General features: G+C 33.6%; 1 protein-coding gene across 2 annotated transcripts; it reads left to right on the top strand.

The window, feature by feature from the left end:
• The first annotated feature begins 257 nt into the window (after nt 1–257).
• Nucleotides 258–10,420, top strand: LOC108987911 (protein SEMI-ROLLED LEAF 2-like). Of its 2 annotated transcripts, XM_035682899.1 has the most exons (21): nt 258–400; nt 581–602; nt 1,037–1,174; nt 1,931–2,005; nt 2,112–2,227; nt 2,818–2,932; nt 3,513–3,641; nt 3,835–3,882; nt 4,725–4,927; nt 5,049–5,245; nt 5,438–5,721; nt 5,811–5,957; nt 6,438–6,842; nt 6,948–7,097; nt 7,287–7,365; nt 7,452–7,576; nt 7,716–7,907; nt 7,990–8,130; nt 8,420–8,554; nt 9,288–9,494; nt 10,100–10,420. In XM_035682899.1, exons 3-21 carry the CDS (start codon nt 1,040–1,042, stop codon nt 10,217–10,219), a joined length of 3,003 nt encoding a protein of 1,000 aa, XP_035538792.1. In that variant the 5' UTR covers nt 258–400; nt 581–602; nt 1,037–1,039; the 3' UTR covers nt 10,220–10,420. The 2 variants fall into 2 exon arrangements, with proteins under 2 accessions (XP_035538792.1, XP_035538791.1); XM_035682898.1 differs by lacking the exon at nt 581–602.
• The last annotated feature ends 12,193 nt before the right edge of the window (nt 10,421–22,613 follow it).

Here is a 22,613-nt window from a genome sequence, read left to right as displayed (position 1 = left end):
ATGATTTCTTTATGGTGTCATTATTGCAAATGATTAGAAACGAGGCATGTAAAGCCAAAGCAAGTTCCAAAAGAAGAGTTTCAAAAATTTAATCCATATAACAGCCGTCGTTTGCTTTTTTATTTTTTTTATCTTTTGAGTAATAAATACAGTGAAAGAGAAAACCGGAGACAACGCACGTGATCTCCCTCATGCTCTCTCCCATGTTTAATGTTCGCTTTAGTTTGTCTCAATCCACGCGCCAATTCTCTCTCCTCTTCTCTCTCTCTCTGCTTCGTGCACACATTCACCTTTTGTTTTCAGTCACACTCCCTCTTTGATTTTTAGTTCTCTCTGTGTACTAAAAACCCTGCGGAAGGTTTGAGGTTTCGCTCTCTAGATCTGCCTCATTCAGGGAAAGGTATGTCAAGTTCTTTGCTTTCTCTATGGTTTCTCCTCGTATGGGTATTCTGGTTTTGTTTCTTTATTCCATTTATTTTTCTCTCTTTTCTTGGGATTTTTTAGTTGGGTTGGGTTTCTAATGTAGATTGGTTATATACTCTCTTCATACGTGACATTTGGCTCTGGAACTTTTGAAAAGCTTCTGTTGCTGCAGTTTCAGGGTATGCATGGCTCATTTTTGTTCTTATGTAGCTTCGGATATTTTGTTTGTTTTTTCTTCATGGGGTGGTATTTTCTCTCGCTCTACTCGGTTCGTTTCTTTCCTCCCCTTCGGTTGGAGCAGCCGGGGATACAATTGAAATCTCTGGCTGTATAACTCGTGTTTGTCCTTGACGGCCTTCAATGGGTGCCAACCTTTGGTTTTCTCGTAGGAATTCCCACTCTTTATCACGTTTCTCAATATTTTTTTAAAAAACTTGCTGTTGCTGGGAAGGTGTGTTTATCTTTATCTTGTGTTCTATTAAGCGTTTCTGTTGGACTGGTGGATTCATATCTACAGTGCTTTCTTTTGGTTTCTTTGTTTCATGGGTACAGGCTCACCTATTTTATTGTGGTTTTCAGTATTCTTCCTCTGTTTTTTCCTACAAACTTGCAGGAAATGGGTGTCGTCTCTAGAAAGATTTTCCCAGCATGTGGGAGCATGTGCATTTGCTGCCCTGCTCTGAGGTCAAGATCTCGGCAACCTGTTAAGCGTTACAAAAAACTGCTTGCAGAGATATTTCCTAAATCCCTTGTGAGCATCTACTCCCGTTTTTCTGTTGGCCTGATTGTGTTGAGTTTTTAGCAATTCTAATGGTTTAGAACCTGACCGTGTAATATAAGATGTTATGTTTATATCTGAGGTGAGTTTAGAGGTATCTAACGCTGCAACTCTAACTAGCTTTAATGTAAACCAGCGGTGGGCATTATCACCATTCAGTTAGGCAATGTGGGTGATCACTGCCTAGTCATGTACTTTTTAGTGCCTTCATATTCCTAAATGTATCCAGTGGTCAGCAATGTGACCATTCAATTAGGTAATGCGGGTGACTGCTGCCAAATAATGTACTTTCAGTGCCATTATATTGCTGTGACCAATAGAAAATATGGTTCCCGTGACCATTCAATTAGTTTGTTGTGTTTGGTCAAAGAAACCTTGAGCGTAGAACCTACTCTAGTTCACCTAAGTAGGATATGAAATAGAGTTCCACTATTATAGTTTATTTAGGATTCAAAAAAGGGGCCGGCCCATACAAAGTATGAACTAATAACTATAGAACTACTTCATGCATGTTAGAGTTTAGACCTGAAATCTCAAAGTCAGCCAAATCTGGCATGAGTTATGAGATTTTTTGGTTATAAGCAACTAACTTGAAGTGTTTCTTACTTGTCGAAAAAAAAAACTTGGTGTTTTTTAATAATGATTTGCTTGACCATGTAGGATCATTGTCTACTTTACTATTTATACCTACCAGATAAATGTTGCTCAAAGTCTTGCAATATATTGCAGGATGGACCTCCAAGTGAAAGAAAAATTGTCAAGTTATGTGAATATGCTGCAAAAAACCCTTTTCGGATCCCGAAGGTTTTGAGTTTAGCATTCTTGCTTGTGTATTGCCGGTGAACCTGAAATTTAGTATTGAAATGAGTGAGCCCAGTGCTGAATATTGGTGGTCTTGCTTATTTAACAGATTGTGAAGTATCTTGAAGAAAGGTGCTATAAAGAATTGCGGCACGGGCATATCAAGTTTGTCAATATTGTCGCAGAGGCCCACAAGAAGTTGCTTTGCATCTGTAAGGAGCAGATGTAAGTGGAAGTATTTATTGCTCAATTTTATATAGATTTTTCAGCTTGTAAGTTGGTTTTATTAAGATGAACAACTCATTTATAGCCAATATTGATTATATATTTTTCAAGAACTCTGCTTATATTGCATTCCACTGAATTCTTTTTAAAACGGTCTTTAAAACCTTGGAAATTCTATTTTGCGTAACACTTGCAGTAGCTGCTAATATCTGATGCAGTGTTTATTCATTGAGTGATGCTAGGCTGCCACCTAGCAGTGACCGCTGAGCGTGCCGCCTAAGCAAAATTCATCTTTTTTATTTTTTTCATTTTTCATTTTCACATTTTTTGAACATCTTTAAACATTTTTAAAAAATAAAAAAAATATCAATACACTAATAGTCACTTCCTTAATCAGTAAGTAAAAAAAAAATTTAAATTCATGAGCGGTCAAAATGAAGGTGCAAAATGAGAGGGCATACTAGCATTATTCTTATTCATTTATTCCAAGATTTGTTTAGGGAGTATCATAAATTTTATTGAACGGTATTTTAGCTGGATATTTCTTATGTCGGAGTACATGAAATAGTGTTGTAAATTTCACTGTACAGGGCATATTTTGCTGTTAGTCTGCTGAATGTGGTTACTAAACTTTTGGACAACTCTAAGCAAGATGCTATGAAGATAATTGGATGCCAAACCTTAACAAGGTTCATCTACAGTCAGGCAAGTTCAGACCTAACTTTAATTTTCTTTTGAAAGTGCTATCAAAATATGCCAAACATAGAATGTCTTTTATACATTGATGGGTCTTAGTTTAGTTTTTTTTTTTTCAATTTTCTTTTCTCTTCTGGAGGTAAAAAATGGATACAATTCAGATTGGATTCTAAGAAAATCGGTTCTTCTGGTTCCCTAAACTATGACGAAAAGGGAAAATTAGGAAAGAAAAAAAAATCCTTAAAACAATAAAAAATTCTTTACATGATATTTTAAACATTCCGCCTGAAGATTCATGTATTGGTTATGCTCTGTCATGCTTATTAGTTTCTAGCTTTCTATTTTTTGTAGATGTTAGCAACGTGGATTTTATATATCCAGTTATATTGCTTTTCTGAAGGCTGTTGGTCCACATTAAGATTCATGTATAGGTTATGCTCCATTATGCTTATTTCTTTCTAGCTTACTATTTTTTTTGTAGATGTTAGCAAAGTGGATTTATACATTTTGTTCTGTCATTGTCAAATACAAATTGAAACTATTTTTGTTACTCTTACATATTATGTCTGTCGATGAAATGTATGGACAGGCAGATGGAACCTATACACATAATATTGAAAATTTGGTGCGTAAAGTATGTGCACTGGCTTGTGAGAAAGGGGATGAACATCAAAGGCGCTTTTTAAGGGCTTCAAGCTTGCAATGCCTCTCAGCCATGGTAGTTTTATTATTTGATTTTCATTTTTTTACAATTTTCAGGAACACAGCATTTTGGAAAATGAATTTGCTCCTGGTTTTTGTTATCTATTTCCTAGTATGTGACATGTCTCATCTAATAAATATGTAAACTACTAATTGCCAGTTTTTGGAGTTGGAAGATTGGTTATTTGATAGGTTTCTCCCATTTGCAGATATGGTTTATGGCACAGTTCTCACACATTCTTGTTGATTTTGATGAGGTTAGTTCTTTTGAGTGGGTTTTCTTGAAGCTATTTAATGAGTTCATGGAATTTTTATAATATTCTACCAACTGTAAGCAGTCATTTTGGTGTCTTATCAACATTGAAGTACTACATTTATTTTAAATGTTGTTTAAACCAAAGTAGTGCAGTTTAACTGATTGGTGTCACTGTATTGACCAAGGAAAAAAATATTTTGACGACAATTTGTTGTTTTAAATCCTTATGTTTCAAACAGGTGTTAATTGAGAAAAGGTACACGACTGGCATTTAAAACACAAGACTATAAGACTAGCAACACTCAACTAGTTTTCATGGGAACCAGATGACTTTTAATTTAAATAAACTTAGATTGTAATGAACTTTTGAAGGAGTGGAAAAATAGAAAATATTATTTCTTTTCTTCCATTTTTATTTTCAATTGATGGATAATGCTATTGATGTTAGAAGTTGGTTTTGATGTCAGTTGTCACCTACTGACATTGAAGGCCAGCTTAGCAATTGAGAATCAAGTGAAACTAATCTGAGAAACAATGAAAGGCAAGCTCGGTTTGTATTTCACAATTATTTTGCAATGTTATCCACTAAGTTTTAAAATCTATATCAAGCTGATGTCATCACTGGCAGAGAAAACTCTCTTGTCTTGTTGACAGTTTTCTCTTCTAGTCAATATATCCAATGTATGAAGCAGAGTGTGCATACTGCTCCCATTAGCTTTTCCCAGTACTGAGTTATTCTATCTCTTGTTTTGCCTATGCCTTATTTTTGTGTTACACTTTATCGTTCTTGTTTGTTGCTGTAACTCTTGCATCATATTTTAATTTCTTGATAATGCTCTGCAGATTGTATATGGTATTTTAGATAACTATGAGCCTGGTACTCATACTGATGGAGATGTTGAGAGAGAGGAGCCACATCATAATTGGGTGGATGAAGTAATTAGATGTGAAGGAAGAAGTGGTGCTGTTCCATGTGGTGATACTAGCCCTAGCTACATGATCATGAAACCACAACCAGAAAAGAAGGATCCTTCGCTTTTGACAAGGTAGTGCTTATTCAAAATCCTATGGAGGGTTTTTTAATTATATATGGGAATTTGCAACTCAATTTGACAATTTTCTTCTTTTTATTTATTTCCCTTGAACACTTTCTTGCCTTTGTTATAGAGAAGAAATTGAGACCCCAAGAGTATGGGCACAAATTTGCATCCAAAGAATGGTTGAGTTAGCCAAGGAGAGTACAACAATGCGCAGGATACTGGATCCAATATTTACTTATTTTGATTCTGGACGGCATTGGGTTCCTCAGCAGGGGTTGGCTGTGATTGTTTTGTCTGATATGTCTTACTTCGTGGACAGTTCAGGTATCTTGATCTGCCTTCGACTTCCTCACATATGTGAACTTCAAGTATTATATTAGTTTCTATCCATGTATGGTATTAATGTTTGAAATTCAAAGTATGTAACATGTCGTGGATTTCTCTCTCTCTCTCACAGTGTGGGCTGCCTAATATTTATTGTGTGGATATTTTGCTAAGTTCATACTTTTATTCCAGGGAATAAGCAGCTAATTTTAGCTTCTTTGATACGTCATCTGGATCACAAAAATGTTTCACATGATCCCCAACTCAAGTCTTATGTCATTCAAGTTGCTACTACTTTAGCTAGGCAGATTAGATCAGGAACCGTGCTGGCAGAAATTGGATTTGTCTGTGACCTATGCAGGCATCTGAGAAAAAGCCTTCAAGCCACAGTTGAGTCAGTTGGTGAGCAAGAGGCAAACACAAATATCTTGCTGCAGAACTCCATCGAAGACTGTTTACTTGAAATTGCAAAAGGGGTAAGTTTGTTTGTTACTTCTTTGGTGTTTGTAGTTGTTGCTTTCTACCTTGGTTCCACTTTAAATAAATATGTTATGGTCTTTTGTAGATTGGTGATGCACAACCACTGTTTGACCTGATGGCAATAACACTGGAGAAGCTGCCATCTGGAGTCGTTGCCAAGGCAACCATTGAAGCATTAATGATTCTTGCTCATACAATCTCTGTAGCATCATTGTCTTCACGCACTCAACAGGTGAGGGATGATGTGATTTTTTTCCTTTCCAGAGGTTTTCCATAAGAGACCATCTTATCTTTCTTATTTCCTTTGAAAGTACTCTCCTATACCATTATTAGTTGAAAATAAGGACACATTTGCCAGCAATTTTAATTTTGACTTGCCTCACATCTGACTAAAGTATCTCTGATTATATTCTGAGTCTCATACTTGAAGACTGTAGAATAAATTGGGAAGATTGTAGAATAACTTTTTTGTTACTAAATTACTTGTTTTTTGTTATGTGGATTCATGTATACTTCCTGTGCACTGGGCAAAATCCGCTTTTCGTTATTAGTAAAAGCTTTTATCTTACTCTTCAAAAACAAATTACCATGCTGCATGTGCTGAAGGTATTAGAAAGCTACATTATCCAGAAAATGTGAGATGGACTATTATAATTTTATTGAACTACATTCTTGCATGCGGCTCACACTTTTTAAACTGTTTTTCATGTAGATCTTTCCAGAAGGCCTTCTTTTCCAACTGTTGAGGGTGATGTCACACCCGGATGTTGAGGCACGAGTTGGAGCACACCAGATATTTTCTGCTCTTCTAATCCCAAGTTCTAATCATATCCGACATGGAGTTGCTTCTCTTAGAAGCAGTTCTTTACACCAACCAAGAAGATGGCACTCAAATACTGCATCTGCATCAATTACAGCTCTGCTTGAAAAGCTCCGCAGAGAAAAAGATGGCTTCAAACTAGAAAAGTATGGGAATAATGTTCATGGTGATCTTAAAGAAAGGGACATGGTTGAAGAAGACTGGAAACAGGGGCGTGTCAACAAGAATTCCCCTAATTTTTACAAAATTAGCTCTATTGTTGACAGGAATGCTGTGTCAACCAGCTTGTCTGAGGCTGTGAGCAGAAATTTCAATTCCATAAAGGGTCTACTTTTATCTGGTGATGTAGCAGGTCTTCATTTTATCAAGTTTCTTACAAAATCTTGTCTATGATTGTCCCAGGAACCACATATTATGAAGTTTAATGAGGAGCAAATAGCGCTGTTGCTGTCTGCTTTTTGGATGCAAGCCAGTCTTTCCGATAATTTACCTTCAAATTTTGAAGCTATAGCTCATTCTTTTGTTTTAGCGCTTATTTCTTCAGGCTTAAAGGTGAAATATATCTTTGAACACAGCACCTGCTTGTTTTCTGTCAATTATTTTGTACCATCATTTCTCTTGCTTTTGTTTTCATACTTATGGCCTGTCAAGGGAGTTCAAGTCAGTCTTAAATTGATTGAGGGCCAAGGTTGCATACTTTAGTTTAGTCACTTATGATATATCTAACGAACAATGTTGCAGAATCCAAATGACAACCTTGTGGTCCGATTCTTTCAGCTTTCCCTGTCTCTCAGGAACAAGTCCCTAGACTCTAACGATGGTATGAGCAGTAGAGTTTCATCAGCTGGCTCTCTCAATTTTGGAGAATGTTAAATGTTTTAATGATATATGTTTCTCTTTCGGCAGGTATGTTGCCTCCAGCTTGCCAAAGATCTATCTTTGTACTATCGACAGGCATGTTGATGTTTGCGGCCAAGATATATCACATTCTTGGTCTGAGTGATTTGCTCAAGTCATTAGTTCTACATGATGTGAGTCGTGTTTGCGGCATGTTCATGTTTGTGGGGGGGTGGATGGTTTGGGGGTTAGGGTAGCTTTCTGCTTGCAGTAGGACTAAACCTGTTTATTTTGATAGTTAGCTTATCAAAAATTTATCTTCTTCAAGTTCAGGTTGATCCCTATATAGGTATTAGTGATGACCATCAAGTATATGTAAAGCCTCAGACGAACATCAGAGAGTATGGATCCGCTAGTGATAATCAGCTTGCTGCATCATTGCTCTCTGAGTTACGGAACAAGATATTTGAATCCAAGAATGTCATGATGGACATTTTAGTTCAGAGTCTGCGCAGAATTACTGAGGTATGACACTATCAATGGACCAGAGCCTCTCTCTCTCTCCCTCCCTCCCTCCCCTCTGATTTGTATCTTTCTGTTTGTTAAGCTGGAGGCTGATGCCCTAACTAAGCAGCTGTCAGTATCGTTCACACCAGATGATGCATTCATGTTTGGTCCACAATCAATACTTGAGTTTGACCACAATCAAATGGTTTCCAATTCCAAGAAATCACTGTCCTTTGATGGGGTATGCTCTTTATCATCTTGTTTTAACTGCTATTTCAACCAATGACCTTGCATCTGATGTCTATCATTAGCCTATATAGGTAGAAAAGGATGGATGGTAGGGGTGGCCTGGTTTAACTGCCATGTAAACATGTCAAAATGACAATTATATTTAAAAGTCAGGTTATTCTTGGAGATGAGAGTAAAGAATGATGTAGCTGTTCACTAACCCAATCTCGCACTGCTCATCACAGTCGTCGTTTCCCATTCCAAGAAATTACTAAATTCTTTGATTTTTGCTTATGGTGTAGGACTTTTCCACCAATTCGTTAGTTGAGGATGACGCTATAAGTGAAGTATCTGTTGCTGACCTTTCTTGCTTCATACCAAAAGTGCCTCCTCCACCTATGCCCCATGTTATCAGCATTGGACAGCTTCTGGAATCGGTAACTTCTCCCTCTTCCTTGTGTTATGACAAGCTTATGTGTAAGCAAATGCTATAACCAGTTCATATTATGTTCCTGAATTTATCTAAGATCATTTTATAAAGGACGGAAATTGCTGTAAATAGTAGCAATCTTATAAATAAAATGTAAAGCTACGTTTTGCACATCAAACTAATACTGTTTTTTTTTTTTTTTTTCCAATTTGTTCCCCAAACTACCTAAGTTGTAATTTGCACCGACTGCCTAATTTTGGCAATTTTCACCCTCAGTTAAGTTCTGACAATTCAGATCAATGAAAAATAAGATATAATGGTTAGATCTTAACCGAAGGTGTATATTGCCAAAATTTGGTAGTTTAGGGTGCAAATTAATTGTATTGGTAGTTTATGGTGCAAATTGAAAAAATAAAAAATAAAACTCACTGCCAAAACTGCTTTTTGCACCTGAGTTACCCAAAAGCAGTGAGGTTTTGGAAACATCAATAACAGTTTTGGCAGCTAAAATGCCTTTTTTTAGTGTTCTATGTTAGTTGTAAAGCACCCCCCCTGTTAAAGCTGAATTTGTTAATTAGGCAAGAATATTGACTGCATTTTCCAATATATCGAATGTTTAAAAGGTTAGAAGTAATTGTTCTTTTTGGTTGGAAACAATGTATGTTCATTTTAGTGATTCATGTGCTTGACACCTTGATCTCGACATGAAAATTATGTGTACTAATAAATGATGCTTTTAGGCACTTGAGGTAGCTGGGCAAGTGGCAGGAACATCTGTGACTACATCACCCCTTGCATACAACACCATGGCTAGCCAGTGTGAAGCCCTTGGCACAGGCACAAGGAAGAAGCTCTCAAATTGGTTGGCCCATGAAAATCACCAAAGTCGAGCGGTTGACAAATCGTTTCCAACATTCCTTGCAGATGGACACTTGGTTCTCAAAAAGGTCAGCCTACTATCCAGAGGTTCCGGCATTTTGTAACTCAGATATAAAACCCCTCCTGCTTATGTATTTGTATATATATTAAATTATTTCGACTTTAAGACCCCAATTTTCAACCTGATAGTCTCAAGTCTACTTTAGGCTCATTTTAAATTAAATACTTCTGATGAAACTTTCCATTAGTAATCTGATGAAATACTTGAGGGAGACCTGAGATATAAGTAAGCCTAAACCCGAATCTTGAAACACTCAAATTGACAATTTGCGGTCTTCAGGCTTAAAATGGGAAAAAAGCCGGGGGTTCATGTGAATTGTCCTATTATAAATTATCAGTTGCAAGCACGAGTTGTAGAATCAGGAAATAAATCAATTAGTCAAAAAGTATTCTCCTCCCAACAGGCAGGTGCACAAGGTTGCCCACGTAAGTATGGCATGGCTATTTGCTTTGGTTATCCTGTTCTAGTTGTCATGATGTTTGGAATGAGAGAAATATTTAATTTGGAAATGTGGATGGATACTAGTTCAAATAACTTAGTACTACTCATTTGAACTTTGTATAATCTATCAGTTATTTTTTCTTAATCCTGACCATTATCATTTCTGTCCAGAAAATAACAAGTGGCCCTGGCCATGCTCAGGAAAATGTGGTTCAACAAGACCCATGGTTGGCTATGAGGCTGCCTCCTGCCAGCCCATTTGACAACTTCCTCAAGGCAGCTAGAGGCTAGAAGATAAGCCACATTCTATCTGGTGCTAACTTATCTTGTATAGTCTTAGGCAGTGATTTGAATTAGTAGCTCAAGTACCTTTGAATTGAACTCAGATAATCTGTAGGCTTCCATTTCAGTTTGTTAATATCCTTGTATGCACCATGCACTCTTTGTACTAGCTTAATGTGTTAACGCATAATAGCTTGCTGTATTTGGTTCTCTCTCTCTCTCTCTCTCTCTCAAAACCAAAAACTTTTGACATGGGAAACCTCAGAATGCTATGTTGGGAGATGTCTGGGAACCATACAATAGTAAAGATCATACTTAAAAGTTCAAATCAAATAAACGCAGAAGAAAATGGTTTACCATTTGTTTAATGCCTTGGGCTGCACTGCTCAATCTGCAGTAGCTCCTTGGTCAATTCAGGACATGCCTTTTTCTTTTGCTTTTTTTTTTCTTTTTTGTTTTTTCCTTATCTTTTCTTTATCTTTTTCTTTCCAATTTCTTTTTGAACAACTACATTTTGTTGGCTTCCTGGCCTTCAAATGCTCAATTATGAAGTTAAAAGAGTTTACACACTTTAAATGCATGTTTTTATTACATATTATAATTTCTTTTGCTCACTTTTGGATAGTAAAAGTGTGCTATCTTTGGTAATATACATGATTTTGTTAGTTGAAGGTTAAAAAGCTGAGCCAATGGAAACTAGACACCTGTAAATAAGAATGAAATTGCGTGCGATCTTTCATTTTGAACAATGCATGAACAGTAAAAATTTTGCTGGTTGCATATATAGAAAATCCAGTGCCCTACTACTCATTTCCCAATTATCATATAATTCATTCATCTTGGTTGGTGCAATTGATGAAGTGCATATGTAATTTATATGATACTTTCGTATCTATCAATCATTTGTAAGCATATGTATTTGTGTCTCAAAGTGTGGACCAAAAGAATTTGATCCAAATGTGTTTGCTCCATAAATAAGCAACAATCTAAAGCATTCTCAATATTATTTTGGTAAACCGTAACCATCTTAGCGGCTCATATGCAAAGGCGACGACTACATCCATAGTATATGATGAATTTGTTGAAGTGAAAAAGAAATCAACCCATAAACACTACCTTTCTCCCTTTACTCAACACTACGGCTTGATTATTTCATACGCAATATAATATGGGAAAGTACCATACGTTGCTATTGTCGGCCATTGATTGTCCTCTGAGCTCAGGACTATAAACTTTATATGTATGAAAAAAGAAATGCAATTAACCATCATCACATGTTTGGATCATGAAATGAGATAAGAATTCTGTGAATAGTAATAAAATAGCTTGTAAATAATAATAAAATTGTTTGAATTAAGATATTTTATTGAGTTTTAGAAAATGAAAGATAAAAAATTAAATAAAAATATTATAAAAATTAAAAAACCGTTCGAATATAGTTTTTTAATATTATTATTATTTTAAAATTTAAAAAAGTTGTATTATTTTTTATATTTTGTTTGGAAGTTTAAAAAAATTATAATGATTAGATAATATTTGCCATCTCATCCAACTTTGCAAACATGCTCTTAGATGTATCTTTCATTAAACTATCAGTTCTAATAAGTTGATGTCTCTGACTATGGCTCATACATGAGGGAGAGTGTTAAAGAATATAAAGAATTAAATCTATTTATATCTTTAAATTTTTGAAACAAGTGATGAATATTTCACAAAATCAATCCAGAAAAAAAAATGAAAGGATGATGATTAAATAATGAATGATTAGTAATATTTCTCTGAAACTCTCTTTGGGGACGAAAAAATTGCCTTTTATGTGGATACATTCGTGTGTGCAAGATCTTCATCAGTTTGCTGATGATACTTTTCGGAACCATATAGCTTGTTTGTGCCAGCAAGTTGTCTAAGCATTATAATATGGATAAATGATACTTACAGTCGTGAATGCGTAAACGTCGTGCAGTCATTTTAAAAAAAAGTGAATAAATATGGGATCTACATGAAAAGAAATTAATTTTTTAATAGTGGACCCTATTCTTTTTCAAAGCGACTGCACGGCGTTTGCGCATTCCTCGACTGTATGTAGCATTACTCGTATATATATATTAGAGAAGAGCTGGTAGCCACCCACATAGCAGTCCTGTCTAAATTTTATTAATAAGCCCTTACTTATAGCAGAAGAATACCGTGATAACAAAATGACACTTGGGGTTTACAATCATCAATGATGGAATCTATTACTTTTTCAATTTTTTATAAAAAGTTACGACCTATATTATTTCATTCATTCAAACACATATCTCATGAACCTATTTACATGATTCAAACACATCTTAATAGAATCTACAAAATATATATTATTATTCAGATAAACTCAGATCATACGTGACCTCATCATCCAAATGAAGCCTTAATCCGTCCTTTGTTTTCATTACTACAAATATGTCACAATGCTCGTAGGGCTGCCAAACTTCTGTATGGTGTGGCCAAATAGGGGAAGTTGTCTGATCTGTTACTCTGCGTGATCCACGAAACCCGGCCAAGTAGTTCGTACATCTATGTATTATGTACGTGTATGTATATATATATATATATATATATATATATATATATGGTCTTTAATTAACGAAGACTTGTGTCATTTTCTCAACCTCCTTAAAATGCTCCACATGTCTGTACTCTGCACAGCATTTATTCAATGTTATGTGGCCGCTAATTACTCAAATGCTGCTACTTTCCTTGCACTTGTAGTGGGAGTCCCGGCCCTCTTTTTTTCTCTTCTTTATTCCTGGCCCTTATATCTGTCTAGATACGTGCACTTCTCACACCCAGATCATCATCATCATCATCATCATCATCATCATCATCATCAAGATTAATATCAGTTTTCTTTTAGCTAGAATTAGAATATTGCATATATGCCTACCTTTCTGAGTAGTGCCCTTAGATATAGTAATTCTGCCATTTGCTCATCGCTATAATTGCATGAATAAAAGTTTAATATTCCGATCGAATTTCTCGAATTATTAAAGTTGCATGCATGTTAGAATTAACTAATTGGCATGACTTCATTTCGAAATATATAATTTATAATACGAAAAACTCTATGGATCAACAATTGTTGCTGATCCCAACCCCACACCTAACGTGTGGGGTTTTATTTTTTATTTTCTTTTCTTCCCTTTAACACGTTATAAAACAAAATTTGAAGAGAGAGGAGTCGGAGAGAGAGGTCGAGAAGAGCTTGAGGAGAGAGAAATCGAGGAGAGCTTGAGGAGGGAGAAAGAGAGAGGTCGGAGAGAGAGATTGAGAGGAGAGAAAGGTTGAAGGTGATGTCGATGAATCTAACATAAAGCTGAAAAAAATAAAAAATAAAAAATGTGAGATAAAACAGTGACAAGATGTATAACTGAGCTCTTATAATATTATTTATGCAGCAGCCTTGCTAAAGTATTAGCTAGGTTTTGTTAATATTAAACGAAAAGGAAGCAAAATGCATGGATCTATCTGGGACTTTAAATGCTGCAATTTTGCTCTCATTAATCCAAAATGCAAATTATGATATAATATATATATATATATATCTATATATATATAAAGTGGCTATCTAACAAAAAAAAATCTTGTCTTAACAATTTTTATTATTTTTCCGTTAGCTAACTTAATGCCGTTCGTTCAAAATTGAAATTATTCCCAATTTGCCATAATTAAGTGCCATTAATTGCTGACCACTGATTATTCTCCCGTGACCTGAGGTAGGTAGGGTTCTTAATTGACATATTGTCATGCAATTCGACCAATTAAGTGTCATCTTGGACTGCATGTTAATATAATTAATCTAAATTGTACCGATGCAGTTAATATTTCTTGCCGTGTAGTTATAAATTGTACCGATGCAGAATATAGCTCTCCAGTATTTATTATCAGTGAAGTTTAATCAATGAAAGAGCATAAGATCAAAAGTTCAAGTTTACTTATTTTCTAAATATTCTTTCGCTTCATATATATATATATATATATATATATATATATTCTATTATAATAAGTGGTTATTTAATTATAAATAATAATTTTTTTTTTATTAATTTTTTTTATTTTTTCATTAAGTCCGTTAAATTCTATTTTAGTACAAAGTCCTTAAGACTTTCGACCATTTGATGTATAGCTCTCTTGTAAAATTTAATGAAGGATCATATTTTATCAAAAAGTCCTTAATAGCCCCGCAGCGTACATGAATTGACATCTATTTTTCATGTCTTTTTTGTTCTGACAGTGTACTCATACAATATGGATGCAGACCAATACTCATATTTTGTTAAAGTTTAAATTTTTTTTAATCTGAACTTTTTGTCTTTTTTTAACTTTGTATTTTCTTTTTCTAGATAAATAAATTATTGACTTTTTCATATTTTTTTATTTAAATTATTATGTCAGGTACATTCCGGAAGCTAACGCATCCGTAACCGTTCTCTAGTGTATATATATATATATATATATATATATATATATATATATTGTGGGTGATGAAATAAACAGAATGGCGATTCACAATGCATGCTGCTATTAATTATTATCTGCATGCATGCATCCAACTAAAAAGTACTAGAAAGAAGGAATGTCACGTTTCCTAAATAAGCATACGGTGGAAGGACACGATGGGGTTACGTTCATGACTAGCTAGCTACTAGCTATTAGCTAGCATAATTATCATGACATGATCATCTGCATGCATGTGAAATCTCTTTAAACCACCAAATCATTGGCATACACACATTATTAATTCATACATCTTGATCTATAATATCTCTGTCACAATCGTATATATGCTTATAGCTTGCTAGGAAATTGTACGTTATTATAAGAAAATTATTTATTTATGATCAGTTATTATCTATTAAAATGATTATTTTTTATCAAAATAAATATAATTTTATTATAAATAATTCGTCATAAATATTCATATTTCTTATAATACGTGTGTTGAAGAAAGATGCAAATGCAATATTATTATATAGATTTATAACAGGATCCTAAAGCTTAATTTGAACGTTTGGAATTTAAACACATATCAATTTATTATTATAATTTTTTTAAAATTTTAAAATAATAATAATATTAAAAAATAATATTTTAATAATATTTTATCATTTCAACGTCTAAACGCATAAATTTACTTTCGTTGTTTCATTCCTTTTCACTTTGTCTAGAGTTTTTTTTATGATCTCCATGCAACATTATTTGTGTATTATTGTATTGGAACTTGTCATCACGAGTAGTACTGCGCGCCCATTAATCACAGTTTTTTAATCATCAACAGCTTACCCTTTGCTCAAAGCTGCTTAAACAAAAACAAAAACCCCACGTGATCATTGAAAAAAAAAGCAATTTTTCTTTTCCCAAGTCAAAGATTTCCCTTAAAAACCAATCACACTTTACAGCTACATATAATGTACGTGTGTCTGTTTGTTGATCATGAAATCATTGAAATGTCTATAGTCTTTTAATTTTTTTAAGATGGGTGTATGTAAATGTCTCGCAGTCAATTGCTTTTGATCACTGAGATCGAGCAAAAAGTTCTGATGAAATAGAAGGAAATAAAATCAATTTATTATATATATATATATATATAATAATATTATTATTTTTCATCCTAATGTTATCATTTTAGTCATATGAGGCATTGATTTGTTTGATTAAAGATGATAAAAAAAATTATTTCCTTTTAAAATAATGCTACATATAATCGTAAAGTACGTAAGCGTCGTATAATCATTTTAAAAAAGAGTAGGGTCTATTATTAAAAAATTAATTTTTTTTCATGTGGATATCTTATTTATTCATTTTTTTCAAAATGATTATGCAGTTCTTGCACACTCACGACTTTAACTATAATTTATCTTCTTTAAAAATATGCTCTAATCATGATCAATAATACGATAACAGTGGTATGAAGATCCATATATATTTGGTAGTTTGTTTGTCAACGATCACCTGATCTATGCAAGGATTTAGATCCAAATATATTTGGTTGTTTGTTTGTCAACGATCACCTCTGGATTTTTTTTTATTTTTTTCCTTCTGTTTCTTTGGAACCAAAGAATTTCAAAAGAGAGAATTTCGAAATTATTATAAAGAATTTTATAAAATTAAATATACAAACTGATGATATAACTTAAGGTAATATATCAAATTTATTTTACAATAAAAAGAATTTTATAATATGATATATTATAAATTTACTATTTTTATGAAATCCACGTAAAACAATTTCATAGATTTTTGTTTTAGATCTTTCCAAATCTTCCTCCCCATGCAAGCCTAATATTATCAATGATCCTAAAACCGAGGAACTTAAATATTATATATTAGGAAATATAAATGATATTTACAATAATAGAGTATACAAATATCGAGTAATTTATTTAAAATAAATAAATAAATATGATATTCACTTAAAAAAATTAAATTTTTAATAATAAATTATATATATATTTTAAAATAATTATATAAAAAATTATCCATCGCTTATCCATTCTACGATTATATATATCATATTAAAAATAAATAAGCAGGAGAACTTATAAATTATGGTAAGGAGCTAAGCTGCTATCAAATGATGCATCTAATAATTGTGAGAGAATATGATGATTAATTAGGCATCAGATGCTGCATTTATATCTACTTCAATATTATTCATGATTAGCTAGCTATAGGGCCCCGCTGGCCCAGCTGTACGTACCCGCCCACCATTAATAGTACGACATTGACATGAAGTGTAACAGTCCGGAGATTTTAGTAAAGCTCTCTAATAATAATGTCTCACATGGATGCAGGATGGAGGCTGGAGCTTTCTCCAACCCTTAGTTTCCAACAGACATATATATATACACATTAGTTTAGTCATTTCGCGGAAATTACATGTGGGACGTTTCGTCTCCATCCATAGTCATGAATGATGTCGAGATCTCTTGCAAATTGTCGTCTTTTTTCATAATTTAAACTATTCAAGTGTACGAGAGAGATAGATCTCTATAATAGAGTTATCAATTAGTTTTTATTTCTCATGTTCATCTAAAGTTTTTGGGGCTTCAAGATTAGAAAGACTATATATATTTTGAGATTCACATCTTTCCAAATCTCGTACAAAAATGTAATGAGTTGAGATGAAAATTGAATAAAATATTATAAAATAAAAATATTGTTAAAATATAATTTTTATTTTTTAATTTAGAAGATTTGAATTGTTTATTATATTTTGTTTAAAAGTTTGGAAAAATATTAATGATTTGATGATTGAGATGATTTCTAAAAATAAACGAGGCCAATGGTTTGAATTCAGAGATGAGTTGAGATGATTTGTGAATAGTAGAATAAAAATTAAATTGTTTATTATATTTTGTGTGGAAATTTGAAAAAATTATTTTGAGATTTGAAAAAATTAAATTGTTTATTATATTTTGTGTGAGAATTTGAGAAAGTTGTAATGATGAGATGAGATGAGATGGGTTGAGGTGGCTTTTGGATTCAAACGAGTGTATCTTGTCAAATTTCACCTGCAGCTCGAAGGATACATGACCATTGGATCTAAGGGCTCATTTGGACACTTCAAATATCTCAGTATATCTCTCAATAATAGTGAAATGATTTCAGTTAAAATATTTTATTGGGTTTCGGGAAATGAGAGAAAAAAAGTTAAATAAAAATACTATAGAGTTAAAAATTCGTTTAAATATAACTTTTTAATATTATTTTTATTTTTAAATTTAAAAAAATTATATTATTTTTTTTATATTTTATTAGAAAGTTTGTGAAAGTTTTATTAGATTAATTTGTGTTTTATTATTAATTTGTGTTTGGATAATAATCATTAGGTAATGATTAGATGAAAAATTAAAAAGTGTGTTTGAGTGATGTATGAGAATGAAATATCTAAGAATATCTAAGAATACTTGAATGTCCAAACTACCTTATGTTTGGGTACGAACTTAAAGATTTTAAATGAGAGAGAAATATAATAAATATTATAGAGTACACTTTATATGTCTAATCCTGATCTCAAACTCAAAACCCACGAGTTTGAACAATTTCAAATTTATTTATTTATTTTCATATGATCACCATTTTAACAAGGGGTGGTGCCACTTAGCCCCATCACTTAGCCCCCTCAAGTGTATCCCACTATGACAAATTTGAGTTTTTGTGTCGGTTTATAATTTGTGACAGTTAATAAACTGTCACTAAATATAACCTTTAGTAACAATACATTGTTAGTTTTTAGTTCAATACATTCAAATGTATATATCATTAGACATGCGAACGTAGATAATATGTTCGAACATATATTTATACATACAAATAGTTTCGTAGTTTATTCAAACATTACAAGATTTATGTGCAAACATATTTTTTTTTAAAATTAAATTTATACTGCTATAACATTACTTCTCGTAACAATATGCACTAATGTCTCAATGTATGTGCTTAAAGTTCAAACATTTGTATATTGGAATTAAAATTTACAAATTTAAATATCCAAACCAAAAGAAAGAACATAATATTAAACAGGAAATTGTAAATTAAAATATAGTTAAGAACTAGAATACATAAACACAAAATATATTAACTGATATTGTTCATTACACCAAGATAACAAAAAATGACATGAAATGATAAACACAAAAGTAAAAAGTGGATAAGCAAAGCTTAGTACGCTTTGTTTAAATATGTATGAAATTAGTCTGACAACGCGTTGACATTTTCACTTAGGATATCTAAATGATTGCCAATTGAGGACATACCGTCCTCTATTGATGCTTGAAGAGACCCAATCTGTCGATCGACGTGTTCAGTAAATCCAACACAATTGCATCGGCTCAAGCAGGGCGCGCGTCCCCTTTAGCTCCACCCATCGGCTCCCTATTAGTACTCCCGCTCTAGGAAGAAACACCAGCCCCAAGTTGGGATGGTGGCACAAAATCTAATGGAGGCCTAGCCTCGCGCCAAGCAAGCTCCCTTGCCTGTCCAAGGCTCCACTGATTGAGGCCATGTCAAATGGGTTTATCTACTCTGCCAGCCACTCCTCAGCTCGGGGTGACACTCCTTGTTGTAGTAGCAATCAAGTAATGATCATCCCATATGAAAGGTTGTCAGTGGGATATGACGATGGCCTCGTAGCGGATAGTGTTATCGTTCGAACAATGATTCCTAAAGTGAATTACGTTCTCACATTATTGTTATGTTAAAGCAGCCAAATATAACGTTCAGACTATATTCCACAGTTTAGTTTGAACTATATTTATGTTTGAACGTTGCTTTAAATGTTCGAATGCCAAAGATTTATGAAGTTCACATGTATAAAAAACGTGCAAACATATATTTCTACGTTGGAATGTTCATTTCAAGTAAACTTAAGTAAACATATAAACATGAGAATTTTAGAGATGGTTGAATCGACTCATCCATCTCTGTTTCCCACAACCACACCACTATTAGGGAAATAGCCACCGTAAATATAAAGTATACACTCAGTGTAACCTTCCTACGGTGACCATTTGGCCAATAGTTGGCCACGGTGGTCGAAAAACTCCAAAATAACCCAAGATTGGAACATTGAAACCCACTTAAAATTAATGTAAAATATTATAAAAATCACATGATAGGAGCACTAACCTTATCGTGAGGGTTGTGGTGGCGTTCAACAGCAGCGTTGCGATGGTTAGGTTTTGAAAGTCTATGAAAATGAGTTCCAGATATTTGGACTTTGTACTTATTGTCACATAACGTCCAACCGTCTAAGTATGAATGTTCGAACGTGTGCAGTTTTGAATTTCCTATCATGTGTACATATGTACGCACACACTACATTTAGACTTAGTACATTCGAACGTGAATAGCTACCATTTGAATGTAGAAATGTATATTTTGTTAATGGCACGAAACAATACCTTCACTAGGTCAAAAGTCACCAACACAGAAATTGACATTTGAACGTAAATTTTCCTATATTAGAAACATTTGAACACTTAACTAATTGTTTGAACGCATGGGAAAACAGTTCGAACATATTATTACTCAAAGTTAGTAATTTAGTTTAATAAACATAATTATCTGTTAATGTTTGCTATACTATAGAAGACTTATATATAATATGATATAATATATGCTATAACTTACTATACATAAATCATGTTATATATCACTATATATTAATTTTTATATATAAATCACTATCTGTAAATGAAGTATGTAATTATGCTATAGTATCATATATATACATATATGTACTATATATATGTAGTATTATATGTATATATATATAGTATAATACTATACTAGTGTCATATATTAAAAGTATAATACTAGTAGATCATATATGCTATAGATCAATTTTATACTAGTATAATATGGTATAGTGATGTTTATTGCGTTGATGATGGTTTGTTAGTATGTATAGGGTTAAAAAAAAGATTTGAGTAAACTTTTTATTGTGATTAAACTGTTAATGTGAAATTTAATATGAATGTGTTGTGAATTGTATTGATGATGGTTTGTTAGAAACATGTATGAGGTTAAAAAAAAGATTTGAGTAAACTTTGTGTGGTGATTAAATTGTGAATGTGTTGTTTATTGTGTTAGAAACATGTGGTTTGTATTTGTATTATATTATATTTTATATAAATAATCATGATTAAATTTAAGCTAAATTAGCAAAATCCATTAACAAAATCCCCACATATATTAGGTTTTAAAATTCATAACTCAAGTTAAAAAAATTTAACAATTTACATATTAATAAGAAAAATACCCTAATGCCTCCTTCCTTCTCTCTCTCATAAAACATCAAGGTCTCCAAATCTGATTTTCGTCGGAGGGGGAGGAGGCCTTGGCTTCCTTCTTCTCCTTCCTCCATTCACCCACATTATCTATCAATATTTCTTTTGTTTAGTTTTTTTTTTCTTTCTTCAAGGCTGAAAAAGACAGATCTACCGCTTTCTAGTAATTACCAAGAGACACGCACGACATAAGCAGATTCAAAGTTTGAAAATTGTTTGGAGGAAAGTAGTGATTTTACGAAAATCACCGTGTGTGGTCCTCACATACCACTCTTTTTGGCAACTCTTTTCGACACAAGCGCTAGATCACCGAACTTGCTACCACCAGACCTTTTAAACTTGACTTTTGTGGATGAAAATTGACAAGCGTGTTGCCTTCACGGGCCGTCACAAATTTTGAAGTCTATCGGAGTTGGTTCAAACTGTAATTCGTCATTTTTCACATCTATCTTACTACTTTCATTTTTGATTTTATTATTGTTTATTAAAATAAAAAAAGAGTTCATTTTTCAGATGTTTGTCTATAGAGGTTGAGTCCTCTCTAGATCTTGATACACCAGAGGCAGACCAGTCAACAAATGACAGTAAGTACATTGTTCTATCATGTCAACAAATGGGGACTTGCCTCTGCCTCTGATAGAACACAAATATGTCTTGCCAATTGAGGATCCCCTGCTAATCTTGATACACCAGAGGTAGACCAGTCAACAAATGGCAGTAAGTACATTGTTGCCAATAATTTATTATTCATATACTATTTAAGGAGAATTAAATGTTTTTAATACATATAAATATATTAGCTGACTCATTGCTACGTCACTTGTGTGGCTTAACACGTGGCTTGGGGTTGAAAAAAATGAGACGATATTGGAAAATCAAAATCAATATCCCCAATGACTGCATTAGAGGTAGGGCTGAAAACCGATGGGTTCAGCACGGTTTCGGTGCCAAACCGATGTCTGCCATGAGATGAAAAAACCAGCCGAAACCGATCGATTGGGGGAGAGAAAACCGATATTATCGGTCTCGGCGCGGTGTGGTTCAGTACCTCGGTCTGCCGTCAGATTCTCTGCGACGAAGGAGGGATGTGCCGCCGTTTACCATGAGAGAGTAGAAGAGTTACAGGTGAAATGGAGGAAGGAAGAAGACGCGGGGAAGAAGAAGAAAAGGGGCCAATCATTCCTTAAATCCATTTTGAAACGACGTCGTTTGGCTTTCAAGCCAAACGATGCCGTTTCATATGTTTTTTTTTAAAGTTTCAAGGGAAAAACGACGCCGTTTCACTTATTTAAGTGAAACGGCGTCGTTTTATATAAGAAATATATTTTAAAAAAATATATATAAGATGTCAGTCAGTTTGTCAGTTTAGACTGGGATTGAACTGCAGACCGAACCGGCCAACGTCGATTTCCTTAATTTCCTACCGCCGGCCGACCGGTTCTCTACCGGTTTCGGCCGGTTCTTGAATCCGGCGGTCGATTTGAGTCGGCGACGGTCGGTCTGACCAGTTTGTGTACAGCCCTAATTAGAGGTGTGGATGATAGTGGCGCGTGGCTTTTCTTCTACGTCGA

This window comes from Juglans regia, chromosome 11 (assembly GCF_001411555.2).
Source record: "Juglans regia cultivar Chandler chromosome 11, Walnut 2.0, whole genome shotgun sequence".
Lineage (NCBI taxonomy): Eukaryota > Viridiplantae > Streptophyta > Magnoliopsida > Fagales > Juglandaceae > Juglans > Juglans regia.
The sequence above is the reverse complement of the archived record's forward strand: the minus strand, read 5'-3'. Positions and strand labels throughout refer to the sequence as shown.

What these genes read in the sequence shown, in the direction of transcription:
- LOC108987911 (XM_035682898.1), top strand. Translation starts at nt 1,040, where the DNA reads ATGGGTGTCGTCTCTAGAAAGATTTTCCCAGCATGTGGGAGCATGTGC. An exon ending in TACTTGAAATTGCAAAAGGG is followed by an intron (nt 5,722 to 5,810) that starts GTAAGTTTGTTT and finishes GGTCTTTTGTAG; the next exon opens with ATTGGTGATGCACAACCACT. An exon ending in TTGGACAGCTTCTGGAATCG is followed by an intron (nt 8,555 to 9,287) that starts GTAACTTCTCCC and finishes TGATGCTTTTAG; the next exon opens with GCACTTGAGGTAGCTGGGCA.